At 33.8% G+C, this 15,737-nt stretch overlaps 1 protein-coding gene across 4 annotated transcripts in view; it reads left to right on the top strand.

Annotated features, from left to right (window-relative positions):
- The window catches only part of LOC130442199 (E3 ubiquitin-protein ligase HERC2), a 100,768-nt gene that overhangs the window by 28,316 nt on the left and 56,715 nt on the right, over positions 1–15,737 (top strand). For all 4 annotated transcript variants that reach the window (XR_008909677.1, XM_056776322.1, XM_056776324.1 and 1 more), the window contains exons 19-23: positions 2,128–2,430; positions 4,791–4,973; positions 7,871–8,048; positions 11,382–12,017; positions 12,186–12,322. Coding sequence is in view for 3 of the 4 variants with exons in the window: in XM_056776322.1 (XP_056632300.1) it covers positions 2,128–2,430; positions 4,791–4,973; positions 7,871–8,048; positions 11,382–12,017; positions 12,186–12,322 (1,437 nt within the window). In the remaining variant the exon portion in view is untranslated. The remainder of the gene's footprint in view (positions 1–2,127; positions 2,431–4,790; positions 4,974–7,870; positions 8,049–11,381; positions 12,018–12,185; positions 12,323–15,737) is intronic.

Here is a 15,737-nt window from a genome sequence, read left to right as displayed (position 1 = left end):
AGCAACTGGTCGCGTTGGAAAAGGCAAATCACCTTACTGCTGAAGCATTAAAAGGTTTTGGATGTTTCGTAAATGGTAAGTTGACATTGGCTGCTGATGGTTCGAATAAGGATGAATTCGAAACCAAGGACTCGCTTGCTCAGCTCTTTTTGGCGAATACACTGAATGCTACCAATGAGAAACTCACTTCTTCTTCCTTCAGCGTGATTTCAATGTCGAATTGAAGAGGCTGAATCAGGCTAAACTGTCCGAATTAATATTGATGGGGCGGACTCGTCAACTCTCCCTCAAGACAGAGCCCTCAGTAGCCTAACGGATAGGATTCTGATTGGGGATAGATCTTAAATGGACCAGTTTTTGTCAAAATTAAGAACTGAGTTCAGGATTACAATTGACACCTTGGATAGGTTTCTTGGAATGGAAAAAAGTCATGAATGAGCAGATCACGTTTCAAGTCATCATCAACTTGACGATATGTTTACTCTCCGTCTTTCTGCTCCTACGTTCTCAACTAATAGGAAATCTATTGGAGTCTTGAGTTTGCAGTAAGGCTCGTACTTGGTCAAACACAAGACAACAATAATGGATTAACGTTGGAATATGGATTTCACGGATACGTTTCTGTAACTACTTATTTTTTTTACATTGACGCTCAATTAGTATATGTAGTCATTTTTAATTACCTTGTCAAAAGTTCTTTTTCTTTTTTAATTTTAATTTAACCCAAGAGAATCAATTAACCATTCAGTCCCCATATAGATAGTAGTTCCTTAATATAAATATTTTGTTAACGTTACTAACTTAGTTTTTAATGGTAGCTACTTATTCCACTGTGGGGCTCAGTCGGATCTTAACTCCAAGTTTGTAGGACTGCAACCCTTGTCCGCTATGTTAGAAAAAGGGATGTAAAAACTTTTTCGTTATATCTGGCGAACTATTCATCGTTTGAAAAATTTCTACAGACATTTGTCGCAAATCGCTTTGCCTACAAAATTTTGTTGAAAATTTGCTTTTCTGCTTCTTTTGATTTTACAAAAAAATACCTCAGATCAATCATTTAGATCATCTTTTGAGGATTAATTTTACCTATAATTTTCTGGTATTAATGTATGATGATAAAAAATCATCTGAAGGTGGTTATGGGTTCGTTTTATAACGCTGTGATATCTTCCAGAATAATTGCAGCTGCATCTCTGACTTTCTGTAGTCTTTCTTCATGATAATCATTTTTTTCATAAAATGATTTAGTTACTACTTTATGTATAAAACCTTTGAAGAAAACAATACTACCTTGTCCATTTTCATTAAAAAATACAATGTCATAAGACCGTACGTTTCTGTATAATGTAATCTCCTTCAATCTATTTCATTAAATCCGTCATTAGAAATTGGTACTCTTCACTATTATCGTGCAGGTAAGCAAAAATATCCTCGATGGCATTATCTATGCGATCAGCAATGATCTTTGCCTCATTGTCAAAACGTTTCAAAACCGAGTCCAAAATACTTTTTTTGTACCTTCATGGTAACAAAAATATCGTAGGTTGCATGGTAAAAACGAAAGTCAACAAAAATAATAAATAATATAGGAATGTTGCAAAAAATCTGAAAAAGTATGTTGAAAAAAAAACAAATAAAATTAAAGCAAACGCCTTGTTTTGCCGCAATGTTTGAATATTGAAGTGACTCAACAATTTTGGAGCGCTCTATGTCCCTCAAAAATTACTCAAATTAAAAAAAAATAGGTAAAAATAATCCTCAGAAGACGATCTAAATGATTTTACTGAGGTAATTGTTTTGTAAAATCAAAAAAAAGTTGTAGCACAAAAAAGGAAGTTTTTGCACTATTTAGTTTATAACTTTTAAAAAAATAATTGTAGGCAAAGCGATTTGCCATAAATTATGTCTTAACAAATTTTACATACGGTGAATAGTTCGCGAGATACAACGAAAAAGGTGTTTGCACCCCTTTTTCTATCAAACTTGGAGTTAAGCTAACCCCCACACATCTATAAAATGAAATTGCGTCTTCTGAGAAACTCAAGGTGCAATATAACATTTCAACGGATTATTTTGTTTCCAATGAAACCTTATAGATAGATAATTGACCTACCAATATTTTTTCAGGTTCTTCAGAAATATGCGGGTAAAGATGTAGGCCATATTTTGAATAACAGCCCACAAAGTAGCCAGCTAATGCAACAAATGGAAAACTATGTCGTCGGTAATTTTTGTCAACCAGAAAATGAAATTAAACAAAATAATCTGAATAATTTAAATGTGTGTCTAATGTTGTTAGATGCTGAAAGAAACTTGGGTTATTTATTAGGTTTGCATTCGTTCAATTTAAGACAAAGTATGTCTTTGGCACAAGAAGAATTATCCCATAGCCAATGGTTACAGTCCTCCTTTTTAAGTGCAGGCCTTCAGGTAATTTTACATTTTAAAATATAAAAGTTACAGCCTTTTAATCTAAATATTCTTCAAAAGAATTTATTTTGTTAGATTATACCCTTCAATGTCTCGTAATCAGTTATTGTACAGGCATTATATAACGTAATCTTCCAATAAGATAATGTCCATACTCATGTTTACAGTAATAAGAAGAAACGTATATCACTATTCTTTCTTGGCTAAAAATTCACCAAATTGAGTTAAAAAAGCCAGCAAAAGTTATTTGTACATAAAATTCTTTGAGGCTAGGTTGTTTTTGTTCGTACAAACATTAATAGTTGTTTATGCCTCATTAAGTAACGTATGTTCCAATAATTTTTCATAAAATTAAAGAGTTCAAAAATTAGCTGTAATAATACACTGAAAAAATGGCTTTGTAAATAAAAAAAAAATCCTTTTTTATGTGAGTTGAATTAAAATGTATTATAAATTGGATTTAAGAAAAAACATTTATATGATTGGACTGATCCTTAAGCCTGACATAGTTCCCATTTTTCAAAACCAAGAATTTAACGTGCTATAGCTGAATACGAAAAAGGAATATCCTGTCTGAACTTCCCTAAAAGTGAAGAACCAAAAATGTTTACTCGACAAAGCAGAAAGACCCGTAAGAAGAACAGAAGACAAGTCGGGGTTTCAGTAAAAAAATACCGTATCGTAGGAAAAGGCAAGAAATGATCAAAAATACCGAAAAAGACAAAATTGCCCTGTCGTCAACTAATTTTACGAATGAGAGAGTCATTGTTATGGACGATGCAAAATACTTCACACTTGTCTATTCGGAATGAAGCGATGGTTTTTATATGGACAATATAGAAAAGTACCTTAACAATGTGAATTATAGAAAAAAAAAAGCCAAATTCGCTGCTAAAGTTTGACAAGAGGTATATCCAGACCTTATGTGGGTTGAGTAAGGGGGAAGTTGTAGATTCTGAAAGGTATATTAACAACTGCCTGACTAAATTAGTTGATTTTGTAGTCAACATCAAGTTTGAGATGATATAATGTTTAGGCCAGATTTTTCTTCCTGCTATTATGCAAGGGCAAGTCAAATTGACTATCTCAAAATAACTTACTTTTGTTCCAAAACAAAAGATAATCTCCATAATTCACCTTAGGCGTGTCCAATTGAAGATACGGGCAGTTTTATCTCGAAAATTGTATGATGGAGGGTGTCAATCTGAAAATGCGGAACATTTATGGCGTAGAATTTTTAGAAAAATACGCGAAATAGTCGTTCACATAAAATTATGTCTAGTTGAGGAGCAAGGGCATCTCCATTTAGTTTAAGTTATTAACTTTATTAGTTACTAATCCGTTATTTGTAGCACTTAAAAAAAAAGTTCATTAAAGATACTTATTACAAAACTATATGTTTGAATATTTTGTGCCAAAAATATTAAGACAAACGTTTTGGTAAATAAAATTTTGCTAATTTGGGGTTTTGATATTCAGCAAATCCTCAATCCAGAATAATTTGATTATTTTGAATTCAGTATTTTTTTTGAACAAGGTTTTTTTAATTGTTTTTCGATAATTACTTGTAATCATGTGTGAACTGTTACTTTACAGTATCTAAAAAAACCTTTATCAATCTCCCTCCTAGGTCAGACAAAGTTGAATTCGGAAAACTTCTCTTACAAAATTATCTCTAAAAAATTGTTGTTTCAGTGGATCGAAACAAACTGTACAAAGAAAAGCCAATTTTTGAACAAATTGAAATCAGAAAAATCAATTTTCTATTGAAACAATTTAAAAGGAAAATTCTTTTTTAATAAAAGATAGTTGATAAAAAAACGCAGTAAAGTCATTTTTTCGTAAAAGTAGGTAGGGCTGCAATTGGTTTTAAGTAAAGCTCTTGAGATAATTGTACATTTCAAGCAGAAAAGTTGAGGACTTTTTATTTAAATACTTAATTGGCTCATCATATCAGTCATACGAGTATGTAGTCTTAACATACAAAAATCCAATCAAATAGCATATTTTACAACTCTTGAACCCATTCAGTCTTCAGTTTACAATGATATCAAATCAAATTATAGTATACAAATTCACTATTCATATCACTTATATAATATTGTTCCAGTTTACTTCCTTGTGAAGAGCGTATCTAAATTGGTTTTCTTCTCTTGTTATCCGCACTGGAAAGAATTAGAATGAGAGAGAAAACTACGAAAGTTATTGTGTTTAAGAAAAATACGCATTTCAATTCAACTATAATAAATCATTTTCATTATAGACTTTTACTTTATGGTTACGATTTTTTTATAGATGTCATATTTTATGTCTAAATCCAAAACTTTGCTTCACGTTATTTTAATTTTTTTATTTTGTAGATTGACCAACCTCCAAATCCTTATGAAGATGAAAAAGGAGATTCAAGGAGTACCAATTCGACAGCAGAAAACACTCCAACGGAACCAAAAGTCAATATGGTTCAGAAGACTTTGAAAGTATTTCAGCAACCAACTGAGAGAATTAAAACATTCATTAATGCCTTAGCAGAAAGTAGATTATCAGTAAGTGTTAGTCATATAATTTTAATAAAATAGCGAATTTAAAAACCAGTTAAGGATTTGTATAAATTAAAGAAAAATAATGTAGTACAGAACGATTCTCTTTTCAACATATACTGGGAGGTTTTACAGTAAAGGATTAATTGATTTTATAACTAACTATGGAGGCGATTGAAAACTTATTAAACGGGTTAATTTTTGTATATGGAAATACACTTTAAAAATATTCATCTATTCCTTCAACCTCCTAAAAACAATAATTTATCCTAAAAAAAAAAATTAATAGAAAATAGATCCCGAGTGATACCGATTTATATATACACATATATTGAGATGGGGAAATTTTGGAGCTTCTCTCCATTTTGACTTACGCTTTAAGGTCATTCTTAGGAGAAGAGAGCGAGTAGGCTGGTTATTTCTTCTTTTATTCAGGTAATTCTCCAATGGTGTCAGAATACCTGCTTCACACAACGAATCATCCCTTTTTGACTGATTCCAATGCCCCTATACTTGAAATATATTAAACAGTAGCTCTTGGTCAAATACCTGTCAAGGTTGACTTAAATATTAGTTTTTTTACCAAAAAATCGGATCTTTCAAGGAAATTTATTTCGGAATTTCTAAAACTAAACTTTTCAAATGATAATTTCTGTAACTTAAAGTATTAAAATGTTAATATGATTTTGAGTATAACTAATAAATTCAGAGTCTCAGATCATCTTTAACATTTCGATATTTCCAGTATTTTACGGAGTCTTGTTCAGTCCCATTATTTCCTGTGCGAAAAACCCACTATTAACGTTGAACGTTTTCATCAGGAATACAGATTAATGATTCGTGTATAGTAGATGTAAAAAAAGCAATATGGGTAATTAGTCCTTGGTACCATCCTTAACACTTCTTTCCATCAGTCTAGGCTTCTGAAAAGAAGTTGATAGAAATTTCAAGCGCCCCACGACTCATTTATGTGTCCTATCAATACAGCGCAGTTCACCATCTTTCAGTTATTCTTTAAAAGTATTAAAAGACAAAGGTATGGTGTTATGATTACGAAAAACGCATCAACAATATGGTAGACGCCTAGTTGTCGTATCTGACTACTAGGTGGCGCTCGCGCTACAGGGGGCAAAAAGCAACCCTCATGACTCGTGAACCCCAAGAATGAAAATTGACCCGTTTTTTGGAGTTTTCGACTGCATTTAGTAGAAAATGAGTCAGTCAATTACTTTAGCAACTCAATATTTATACTTTTGCATGCGTTCTAGTTCGTTTCCAAAATAAGTTATTCTGTTTCCAAAAATATGGTATTATCAGTATTTTGCATGTATTCTGTCATAATCAGAAACATCAAATAGTTGAATGAAATAAATCAGATGAAATATGATAATGATAAACTGATATCGTGTTTCCAAAATACAGAATGATTATTCTTTATTAAAAAGATTGTCTTTTCGAAATACAATATAATTATTTCATTATTAAATTTTAATTATTAAACTTAAATAGATCATTTATAGCAGATGCCAATACTTCTAATATTTTTAAATTCACCAAATCTTTTCATATTTATTTTATCAGAAACTATTCGTATATGGTTAGTTAATTTGAAAACATACCACTCTTTATATATTAACCCTTTAGAGAAAAAACATGCGAAGCCCCATTACATTAATTTTTTAAAGTAGTTAGTTTGTAGGCTTGTTTTTAATTTAATCACATCAACTATCTAGCGGGGCACAAGTACAACCACTAATAATCTCAAAAGTAAATAGACGTTGAGAAATCACCCTTTTTTTTAATTATTCAACCACCTTTTCCGAACTAGTAAATTCTTGATCTTTCTTTTTAGCACTTGGTTAATATATTTTATGTATCAAGTGCTTTGTAATTAAACTCGCAAAATCAATAAAACATTACTTTTTCCAATTTTGGAAAATTGAAAAAAGGAATGGAAAATTTTGGATAAACACCCATGCTCCTCGAATGATCCCATCACAATGATATTTCCGCCGACCAAGGATTGCTTCATTAATGCGTTGAGGACGATTTATCCAAAATTGACAAATCTTCAATAAAAAAGTTGAAGTTTTGCTTTGCTATGTATCAAAATATCTACTATTCACCTCTGAAATAATTTCGAAATTCAATCTTCTCTGAAGAACGTGATGTCAATCGACCTTTTTGTCGTTATTAACATCCGCAATAGCTCGTAGCTGCAAGAAGGGGTTTGTAACTACTGACTAGTTTCGACGTTATTACGTCTTATCAGAGTGGTTTAACAAACCTCGTTCGGGCGTGAGAGCCGAACTGAAGACAACGTCAAAAAGTGACGATATTTGGTTCATGTAGATAAACATTCCCCAGTGAACGGTAACTGGCACCATCCGTACTCTCAACTGCGAACCATTGGAAAGGTTAGAAATCTAGCGTAGTCGCCGATAGTATAGATTCCGTTAGTAAATGAGATGTGTAAGATATATCAAAATAAATAATCATTAATTCTATCAATGTCAATTAGAATATTGAATTTTGAAACCTATGAGATTTAAAATGTTTTACAATAATACGATTCCAAACCACCAAAAATCTTAATTAATCATTCCACAGACGATGAATACATAAGTATTCGAAAGCTCGGAAAATATATTGAAGTTAGTCCACTTTGGTGGACTATATATATATATATATATATATATATATATATATATATATATATATATAGAGAGAGAGAGAGAGAGAGAGAAAGTAATCTAAATAATTAATAATAGATTAATTAATTTTTTATAATTGTCCCATGTCCCATAAATATGTTAAAAAATTTATTCTGCAAATTATGTCTATAAGGAATATTTTCAAGTTTTTTTTAGTTTTACTCAATTTTAATTAGTAATTTTTTATAGGATCCATATGTGATAGCGTTTTTGGCTATTGTAGAACAGCATTCTAAGGCAAATAATTTCTTAACTAGAGTGGATTTTTCTTTTGAACATCCAGTAGAAGAAATTGGTAGAGTGCTTTACGCCGTTTTATTAAAACATTTAGGACTTGGTTATGTATTGCTGCCTATAATAGAAGCATGTAAGTGTCTATTTTTGTTAGAAATTATCCGTAGTTATGCCATATTTTACCTTAACATGTAATACTCTTAATTGACACCAGAGGCACAGAATATGAGTCTCTAATTTGGAATAAATTTATTATGTAGTAAAAAAATTGTGACATATATAGAATAGAGGTATCTGGCGCCATCTCTTGACGAGATGGGAAACTATTATTTCTTTTCTAGCTGTGACATGACAAGCTCAGCATCTTGTCTAGTCTAGTTTGATAGTTGTAGCCGAAAAGAATGATAGAGATTTTTCCAATCGAAAATTTTAAATGAGACATCTATATAAAACTGGGAGGCGACGTCAAAGGGCCAGTCTGGATTTGACAGCGATTCAAGTGAAAGGTAGGGATGAGGCGAAGGATGGTCAATAGGAATGGTGCAAGTGGTGAACAGCGTGTGAGTTTAGAGAAATGAAGGCAGTGTTCTTCCAAGAGGTACATAACAACTGATTGGCATGATGCTTGTTTGTGAATTTCCTTGTAGTTGAGGATGGCTCTGGACGGTTGGCACGGTTTATTCGAGGAATTTGGGAGGGAACTTTGACCCGGAGAGTGTTAAGACTAGGACGGTTGAGGCACAGTGATGTGGAAATTGAGAAGATTCGACATTTCTGTAAATGCTGTTTTAACTATTCTATTCGTTAATCGAACGAACAACTACACGCCCAGCCATCTGGCCCTATTGACTTCTGTCACCGGGTTGGGGTCTTCATAGAGCCGCTAGAGCCCGGTGTTTGTACGCCACACGCTCTGCTCGCTCAATACTGGTCCATGTATCCTTAAGTTACTGGAAGTGAAAACCTGTTGAAGTTATGGATTTTCCGGAACTTTGAGTCGCTTTTGGCAGGGATTTTTCAACTAGATACATTTCTGGAACTATTGCACTACTGTTCTTACAGTAATATGAAGAAACTTTCACGCGTGTACCTTTTTTTCGGCATATTTCTCGTTGTAAAAAACAGGCTGCCATAGCAGTTTACGATCTCAAACGACGTGTACCAAATCGATGATGTTTTATGTTGGATGTTCAGTAAGCTGGATACCCTATTTATAATTAGAATCGTCAAGCTCCCCAAAATAGCCATTAACTGCCGAGATCACCTCTTCATTGTTGGAAAATCTTTGACCACCGAGCCATTTTTTTTAGTCTCAGAACAGAAAATAATAATAATTTGGCCATTGCAGTAACGGATGTGTGAGCTGGTGCATTGTCTTGATGAAATAAACTTTCCTCTTAGCCAAATGCGACCGTTTTTGCTTGATTTCTTCGCTCAAACGTTACAATAAGTTCGCATATTACTCGTCGTTGATAGTTTTTTCCTTTTTCAAAATAGTAAGTGAAAATTATCCCATGCGCATCCCAAAAAACCGACGCCAGACCTTGCCTGCAGATGGAACGGTCTTTGCCTTCTTTGGAGCCGGTTCTTCCTTTTCGGTCAATTGTTTTGATTTGATTGCTCTTTTGTTTCAAGTGTGAAGTGATGGACCCACGTTTCATCTACGGCACAAAAATTTCGACTTTATTTCTGCTAAATCTTTGATGAAAACATTAACGACGCTGTTTTTGTTCCATAGTGAGCAAACGCGGCACCTATCTTGCGCACAGTTTTCTCATGCCCTAAATTTTCAGTTAATATGCGATGTACTGCACATTTTGAAATGCCTAGTATGTCTGCTAGCTTGCTCACTCTCCGTCATCCAGTACCGATTCTGGATTTCTTTAGTCGTCACCTCATTTGGTCGACCACTCCGATGCTGGTCTTCCCAGATCGTACGGCCTCTTTTAAACTATGCTACCCAATATTTTATTGATAATATTATTGATAACGAAGGAGTAGTCTCACCTGAAATAGTATCTAATTCAGCTTATATATTGGTTGATTTCAAATAAAAGTATTTTATCACATAACGACAACAAATTTTTTTCATGTTTACAAATTCCCTGAAAACTTTCACTATTAATGGCTGCCAAACAAATACTAAACAACGTGGCCTCTTCAAACTTGAAACATATGCTTTATAGATTGTGTACTTTTTAATACAATGGTATTTTTCAATCCATCTCTAGATCAGGTTGGGTATTTCTGGGACCTTCCTCGTAGAACAATCGATAAAGGAATAATTGTAGTTCGGTAGACAATATCAAGGAAATTATCCCAGACTAATCAGCCAGTGTATCAAATTTTCATATAATTTTCATTCTTTTTTAAATACCTTTCTATGTATGAGACCTAATACTTTGATAAATGTACCAGAATTAAAAAAAAAGACTTTTTTTCTCTTCTGGTTCATCAGTAGTAAAAAATTTTTTGTGTCAAAAATCTGTATTCATTTTTAATACTATTTCGAAATTGATACTATATACGTGTCCTACTTTTTTTAGCAATGATATCATAAATTCGTACTAGCACAAATTTCAGCGACTTTATTGTCATGGCTGTTGCGCAGTATTGGATCTTTAGTAAAATTCAGGGGTAAAGTGACTTCACCTAATCTGTTAAATTGTTTTCTTAACGATTGAATCAAAACACTAAAGTCAGAAAGTACCAGAACTAATATTAAGGACGGGGAGGCATTGTCGATTTTAATTACCAGAGTAGTCCCTTTGCAAGTTTCTATCTTCCCTTAGTCCATTGGAATCCTTTGTGCTTTGCTTCCATTTGATCAAATCCCAGGATTTTCCTCCTATAATAAGAGCTTGACAACTGCAGAAGATGTCTATCATAGTTTTTCCTCTATTCCACAGAACCAGCAGTGTTGTATCTGTGATATCCACACCTGCTTGTTATGTGATTAGTCCTACCAGAGTCTTTGTTTCCCCTCTGATTAACTGCAGTATATTTGCCGTCCAGTCTGAGGTGTTTGTTTCACTTATGAAGGTTGTGGCATGTCCGTATCCTGGAGCCATTCTTCTTTGTGTTTTCTCTTTCCCACAGCTAAAAATGTTCTTTAATCTGCGATTAAAGGATTATTACCGCAGATTCGGGGTCTGTCAGTGATTGAGTAGCTCCTAGATTGGCCAGATCGTCGGAGGTACACAAAATATAGTGATCTGTTATCATATTTTCAATATTTCCAACAGATACCTGCAAGTGCATGGTTCAAATTACATATCTTTTGTACGTCATCCGTTGTAGTTCAAAATCTATTGGAATATAATTGTAAGGGCAAGACACAAGATTCTCTCCAAATAATATATATATTTTCTTGGACCATTACTACTTAAAATATATTAGAATGCCAACATTTGTTTCATTTATTGTTGAGAATATTGTATGAATATAAATAGCTATTCATTTTTAGATGCAACTCAATCCACAGTGAAAATTCCTAAATCTGTAGCAGAGGTAATAAAATGCGTTCATCAAACAAAGTGGAGTCTGATAAAAACACGTCAAGAAGTGAATAAGGGGTACAAAGAAATTTGCATTCCCCTATTAGAAAAATGTCGCTTCTTGCTGTACGAAGTAAAGCCAGCAATAAGCTTGGAAATGGAAGCTTTCAAAAAAGTCAACGTCCTATATAAAGAACCTAGAGTACGTACTTTGGTTAGAAAAGTTATCAAAGACCTAAAATGCGGCAGACATACTTCGGAAATACAAAAACCTGAAGATATAGTAAACGCCACTATCCAATCGCAATCGATTGAAAAACACAAATCAAGTGAAGACATCACAAAAATACGCAAGACGAGTTCTGATGGTAAAATTTCAGAGTCAAAAAGCGAAACAGACGATGTGAATAATGAAATTAAAAATAATACTCAAAAAGCAGTGGATACCTTCAATTCGAATACACCAAAACCGAGTAAAAATTGTGGCGATATTAAAAACGATTTAGAGGAAAAATGGAATGTAGAAAAAACAGAGATTATGACTCGTTCTGAACCTACTCAACAGGAAAAAGAAAAGAAAATGGAAAGCCACATGATTCTAACAGGTGTGGTATAGTTCAAACTAGAAACTAAAAAAAGTAAAAGTTTTTTCTCCCTTCTTATTTGTTTCATTCATCCTTCCCCTCTCTCGATCAATTTCAATTATCGAATAATTTCTAAAAATATTTTGGTTTGATTACGTTTTGTGATAAATTTGTGTTCTTATTTTTCAGGTATTGTTACCAAACTACATGAAAAGCAAATGAAGAGAGTCAGTAATGAAAATTTAGATATGATACATTCTATTATACAATTTGTGACAAACTCATCTTGTGATGTGGAAATTTTGAGAAAAGTCATGTATAACCAAGTTAGTATTATCATTTTATTATAATTTCAATCAATTAAATGTTGAATTTTATATAACTGTGTTTGAAACACAAGTCACACGTTTTGTAAAAACATATTAACATAAATATATACATGAGAGGTAGAAATGAAAGTAGTGAGTGTTTTTAACTTAGTTTTAATATAGTAAACTCACAATTTAATGTTGTCTACTTCAAAGTAATTCCCTTGTGGAAACCACGTAGCGTTGAAAATGATTCTTCCATACCTTATAGCTTCAGTTAGTCAGTTACAACCATTTGAATTTTTTCTATTGACCCAAAATAATGCCTCTAGTTTTCATTTTAGGGAAATAGGACTCACATCAGGTGAGTGAGGAGGTGCAGGATCCACAAAAGGTTTTTTTACCAAAAACCAATTTATTGAAATTGCGCAGATCATTATCAACTTCAATTTTTTAGTCAAAACCTGATAAACAGTAGTGTGACTCAAAATTAATTGATCCTCGATTATTTTGATCATCAAACAACAGACAAGGTCTCGGATTCTGTTGACATTTTCGCCACTTCTCCTGCATGGTTCATCTTTATTATCTCTCGCCCTTCTGTTGTCCATAGTCCATGTATGTATGTTATATAGATTTGGGATATCGTATACACTGCGACCCAAAGGATCTATTGTGTCCCCCTTTCTTGCTGCGAGACTGGAAAACTCAATGTTTACATCCATTAATCCCACTCCTTTTATATAGTCTAAAATGTGGGATGGTTGTAGTTGCCAGAGATCTTCGTCTTCTATTTTAAGCGTTCCCAGGTGTAGTGCTCTGTAGCTCCTTGATACATTCAACAGATCTACTGGTTATAGTAGTCTAGAAGAATCTTTGCCTGTCTCAGCCCCTGTAGGCTGTCCCAATAATTGGTTTTGCTCCTATCTACCTTCTTTTCTAGCGCTTTTCCCATTGTTCTGCCCTTCGCTCCGGTGTTTCCCGGAATTCATTGTAGGGTAATTTTATTATTCTTTCCTAGCTCGTTTCATTTATGTAGACAATCCCAAACTCTAATGGCTGCTTGGCTACTTATATACCATTTTTATTATATATATTTTTATATATATATATAATATATATATATATATATATATATATATATATATATATATATATATATATTACTACTGAATTTGTTATAATAAAAAAATGGTTAAACTTATATATTGGCCATATATTTTCCTAATTCGACAATATTGATTTTCAGTTGAAAGTTTTCATGTCCAAGAAAAATTCAATTTACAACTCAAATTAGTTCATCAATATTTACACGATGATTAAACATAATCGTTTCATATTACAAAGTATTCCGTAGAGCCTGTCTGTATATCTGTTCACAATAAACTTAATACACTTCTAAACGAATTTTCATGTAGTTCACACCAATAAACAGGATGATTCATGAGGGATTTTTGGGTAATCTGTCTCATTTCTTTGAATATAACAGAAACAATGGATGGTAGAACATTCCTTCCCACAATGGCATGTACCTTTTAAGGATACCTTACTATACCCATATTTTCTGTTCTAAGTACTACTACTTTTGTTGGTTTTTCAATTAATGAATCAAACGTTTCGGTTTTGTTTTAGTTTTAGTTACACTATGTACAATTGAATTATGAATTATAACTTTACTGTCTGTCATTTCTAACCTCTGTTCCCCTAGATCACTGCTGACAGCTTGTCCTTTTTACGCAGGTTGTCTACCCTTGACCTTGTTGCCAGTTCTTAACACTAAATGTCTAATCACACTACACCTACCTTCTTTTATTGAAATGCACTATTCAAAAATTTCACTTAACCAAAATACTAAAAATAGTTGACATAATTACCCAAATGCTTGGATGTTTCCGGCTTAAATAAAATAATTTTTATTATATTATTATATAATGATAATCCGTTTACTTAACTTGATTGAGTATCTAAAATATTTGTCGTCTTGAATACTTTTTTTTATTTGTTTGGAACCCTGAAACCAACCTACTCTAACTTTCTATATTACACTAATGTGGCGTATTCATAAAGATTTGTTGCCCTTTTAAAGCCATGTCAGTAAACAATTTATTTTTCATTATTTCAAAAAGAAAAATCATTTTGAGATGAGTCTGGTGATGTTTGAGGCGTTTGAATGTACCACTTGGGGAGTAATTCTATTATTGAAAGTACAGCCTCTTCTATTTCTTTAACCTCAATTCGACGATCATCCAATAGCATTTGAACAATTTTTCCGATGACATTGCTGGTTGTTGCAGCTTTTGGCCGTCATGAACGCTCGTCGTCAGTTAAGCTGATAGAGTCACTTTTGCATTCAGCTAACCAAAATAATGGTTAATAGTTCATAGTACATAGTCCTTCATATAAGCTCGTCTGGCGCCCAATTTGACGTAACAAAAGGCCGATTTCCTTTGAGAAACCAATCAGGTGCTTTGGCTTGAACCTTTTGATGTCATTAGGCAAGATGTGGGGCTTGCACAAGTATTCAAACTGCGCTCATGTGAGTGCTAGGCACTCGCAGATGATGTAGTCTGCAGCTTCATTCTTCTCCGTGCACTCCGGATCGTCTGTGATGCCCATGGTGTGATATGATGTCTTCGATGACCGTGTCCGGTAATTAGTAGGATTTTGCGCTTATTTAGTTGGAGCAGTTATTTGGTGTGAGACGTACAATGTCCATCTAAGTGTGCCTTTGATTGTCTCATGCCAGGTGTCTGTATCCATCTTTGCCGAGCCCGCCCTGCAAGTAGACCGTTAAAAGACGTGATAGTAACACTTTTAGCTACACCAAGGATGGATTTTGGACCCAATGATGAGTTCCCCGATCCCACTCTGGTGAGTGAGTCCACTTCGTCGTTGCCTTTGTTACCCGAGTGACCGGGCACCCAAACGAGCTGATTCTTGCAGCCATCACTCACCAGATTCTGTAGGACTCTCTTGCACTCCAGCACTAGCCTAAAGCAAACCTTTTCGGTCGGTATGGCTTGCATGGCAGCTCTCCTATCTGATCAGATTGATATATCTGATTGAGTATCGCTCGTCCGCATTCCATCACAGCGAATACCTCCATTTGGAAGACTGTAGCTTGTTCCCCAAGTGAAAATTATTAGCAGAAGCTTGCTTCGACCAAGCTATTTCTCCTGGAGCCGTTTGTGTATGGATGCCGTCCTCATGGACTCGAATTTTATCGCTAGATCTAAAGTTGGGAGGCCCAGTAGAACTTCGACGGCTCTAGTTGGGGACGTACACATGACCCTGTGATACTGAGATACGCGAGGCGCTGAACTTTGTCCAGTCGTACTCTTGTTTTCGCTTTCTCCGTACAGGGCCACCACATGATGTCCCCGTTGTGAGGTATAAATCCAGTGAAAGCCTTTCGGTATGCCCAGAGGGCGCA

This window comes from Diorhabda sublineata, chromosome 3 (genome assembly GCF_026230105.1).
Source record: "Diorhabda sublineata isolate icDioSubl1.1 chromosome 3, icDioSubl1.1, whole genome shotgun sequence".
NCBI classification, from domain to species: Eukaryota; Metazoa; Arthropoda; class Insecta; order Coleoptera; family Chrysomelidae; genus Diorhabda; species Diorhabda sublineata.
This window is presented reverse-complemented; position numbering and strand designations above follow the sequence as displayed.